A 3,174-nucleotide genomic window follows, 5' to 3' on the forward strand; every position below is an offset into this window, starting at 1 on the left:
TACCTTTTTAGCTTTCGCTAGTTCCTCTTCATAAACTGAGGAAATAAAATTTTCACCTGACTGTTCATACATATTTTTTTAACTATTATAAATAAAATTATATTACGATTCTTAGAGTATATAAATAAGACATATAATATATAAATATTAAAACATAAATATATATATATATATATATATATATGTGTGAATTTTTTATTTTGAAGTTTTCTATAAATAAAAATTAAGATAATGAAAAGAGGAAAAAATAAAATAATAATAAATATAATAAAAATAAAGTTGTATTGTTTTATAACCATTGTTTGAAAATATACCGTTGAGTTGTTGGAAAAAAAAAAAAAAAAAAAAAAAAAAAAAAAAAAATTGTACATACATAAATTCTTTGTCAACTAATAATTGGTGTATAGACATTTATTATATAAAATAAAATAAAAAAAAAAAAAAAAAAAAAAAAGTATTAAGAATAGAAAAACTGGTATATGTTTTATAATTCATCTTTTTAATACATATATTTATAAACATCTATCATTTTTATTATATTCCAACTGTCACATATGAAATATTTCAGCTAATTCAATATTCTTCATGTCATTATTTTCATCATCTTTTATTTCATTAAATGTCCTTATAAAATTAATATTTTTGTATAGAATATTATGGAAATTTTTTAAACTATTTAAATTAACTTCTTTTATTAAAATATTCAGTTTATTACTTTTTTTACAATTATTAAAATATTCTGAGAACAAATCGTTAGTAACCAAATCATCATCAATTAAATTGTCATTTGTTTTCTGATTTCCCTTTTTATTATTTTCCCTTTCCATTGTACTATCATTCAAATAATGTGTATGTAGCAAATTATTAAGTTCATTTATTAAATCTTCCTTTGAATATTTCTTATGTTTATCTATAAATGTATCTATAATATTAAATTGATTAGTATAAGCTTTAATATGTCTATTCTTTATAAAAATTTTTTTTTCTTCATCCATATTTATATCATAAAAACAACTATTTTTATATACTTCTTTTAATGGGAATGAATATTTATACATATTATACATTAAATGTGAATCATCAAATTTATTTTTATTCTTTTTCTCAACACTATTTGATTTAATGGAAGCATAGTTATCTAAAATATGCTGAATAAAATAATTCTTATTTCCTTGCATAATTCTTAAAACGGTTAAACTTAAATTTATGCATTTTTCAATATTTTTCTTCGATTTGTCCAAATTCTTTATACATATTTGTTTTTTCGTCTTTTCATTCTCAACATTCCTGATATAATTATTCTCTTTAATTTGATCAAATGCATAATACAAATTGTAAATAAGATTTCTCAGAAGTATGTCAAATAGGCAACATAGACCTTTACTAAATCTATATGTTAACACAAACAAAAGTATATAATTCAAAAAAAAAAAAAAAAAAAAATTATAATAATAATAATAATAAAAGACACCTCATAATATATATATATATATATATATATATATATATTTATTTATTTATTTATATTTTATTTATATATATGCCGTTTTATTATATTATCCTTTACTTTTCTGATATATGTTTCTTCATTTTCCCTTTTTTCTTCTTCTCCTTCTTTCTTTTCTTTTTTGATTTTATATCCCCTTTAACGTTAAAGGTTGGCAACAAATTTAGGAAAGTTGATATTCCAAATATTATCAAAATATGAAATGATAAAATAAAGCAATTCTTTAAAAAGAAATTATAATTCCAAAACATTTATTCATTTCTAAAAATATTAAAATAGAATGAATAATCTTTTTCTTTTTTCTTTTGCCTTATAATTATATAGATAAGTTTGAAGCAAGGAGAAGTGTATACTGTAATTTGGACATTATATATAAAAAAAAATAGAAAAGTGTTTCAGGGGTAAATTTATATAAACGTATAATTTACACAAATAAATAAATAAATAAATAAATATATATATATATATATATTTTAATTGATGTACTTTTATGTTAATGATTAAAAAATTTTAATGAGCAAAAAAAAAAAAAAAAAAAAAAAAAAAAACTGAAAATATAAAATCGTACATTATTTATTATGCAATTTTGTCCCTGTTTTGATGTACCTTTATTGATGGTAAATTTTTATAATAATAAGGGATTAGTGGCTGTACAATATTCTGTTTATCGAAAGAATATATTTTTGTATATATATTTTCATAGGATTTATTATAATTATCATGTAATAATAAATAACATTTAGGACACATTCCTATATAATTATGTGAACCCCCTTGATATATATTATAATATCTATATTTATGATACATATAACAATCATTTAAAAAAGGAAACCTATTACTATTTCCAAGCTTTTTTTTATAAACCCTTTCAAATGATAAAAAGGTACCTTGATTATTTTCTTTAAATACATTTTTATTCTTTATTTTCAAAGAGGACAATGTATTAGAAAAAAGACATTTTGAAAAAAAATCAATAAGTATATTCTTCATAAATGTTTTGAATATTTTTTCCAATTTAAATAATCCTTTTATCTTCTTAAAACTATTATAATAACATTTATCATACTTTTTTATGTTACACATTAATATTTTATTTTTTACATTATAACATATTTGATGGAATATTTTATGTACCTTACATTTTATTACATTTTCTAATGTACATAGACTCCTCTTTATTTTATGCTTATTTATGTATTTCACTGTACATAATAATTTTAAATAATAAAAAACACATCTTAAATATCTTTTCTCATTTATTAATTTGTTTAATATTTCTATGCCCCTTCCAGTTTTTAGACTTGTAGTTACGAGAACCTTTCCTTCTTCAAAAGAAAGAAATTTCTTTTCTAATATAGAATCGACTAGTGAAAAAATATATATATATATATATATATATATTTATATATTTATATTTATATCCATATTTATAATTATTAACTGAAATATTTAAATATATAACCTTCCTTTTATTTTTCCTTTTCTTTTCATATTTTTTACCTTGAACCATGATAAAAGGTTAAATTAAAATAACCTCCGGAAATTTTCCAAACAAATCTTTTTATCAGGCTTATTGTGATAATGTAAATAAATAAGTGGAACTAATATAATATACCATTCTTAATGTTTTATTCTCTTAATAAAAAAAAAAAAAAAAAAAAAAA

The 3,174-nt window shown here is 18.5% G+C and overlaps 2 protein-coding genes across 2 annotated transcripts; both read right to left on the bottom strand.

The window, feature by feature from the left end:
* Window positions 1-548: 548 nt before the first annotated feature.
* On the bottom strand, window positions 549-1,758 carry PRSY57_1004700 (hypothetical protein; the record flags this gene model as incomplete). The annotated part of the gene is made up of 2 exons (XM_012907637.2): window positions 549-1,389; window positions 1,568-1,758. 2 exons carry the CDS (start codon window positions 1,756-1,758, stop codon window positions 549-551), a joined length of 1,032 nt encoding a protein of 343 aa, XP_012763091.2.
* A 325-nt stretch (window positions 1,759-2,083) lies between these two features.
* PRSY57_1004800 (hypothetical protein) lies at window positions 2,084-3,020 on the bottom strand (the record flags this gene model as incomplete). Its single annotated transcript, XM_012907638.2, has 2 exons — window positions 2,084-2,874; window positions 3,011-3,020. 2 exons carry the CDS (start codon window positions 3,018-3,020, stop codon window positions 2,084-2,086), a joined length of 801 nt encoding a protein of 266 aa, XP_012763092.2.
* Between the last annotated feature and the right edge of the window lie 154 nt (window positions 3,021-3,174).

Source organism: Plasmodium reichenowi, chromosome 10 (genome assembly GCF_001601855.1).
Source record: "Plasmodium reichenowi strain SY57 chromosome 10, whole genome shotgun sequence".
NCBI lineage: Eukaryota > Apicomplexa > Aconoidasida > Haemosporida > Plasmodiidae > Plasmodium > Plasmodium reichenowi.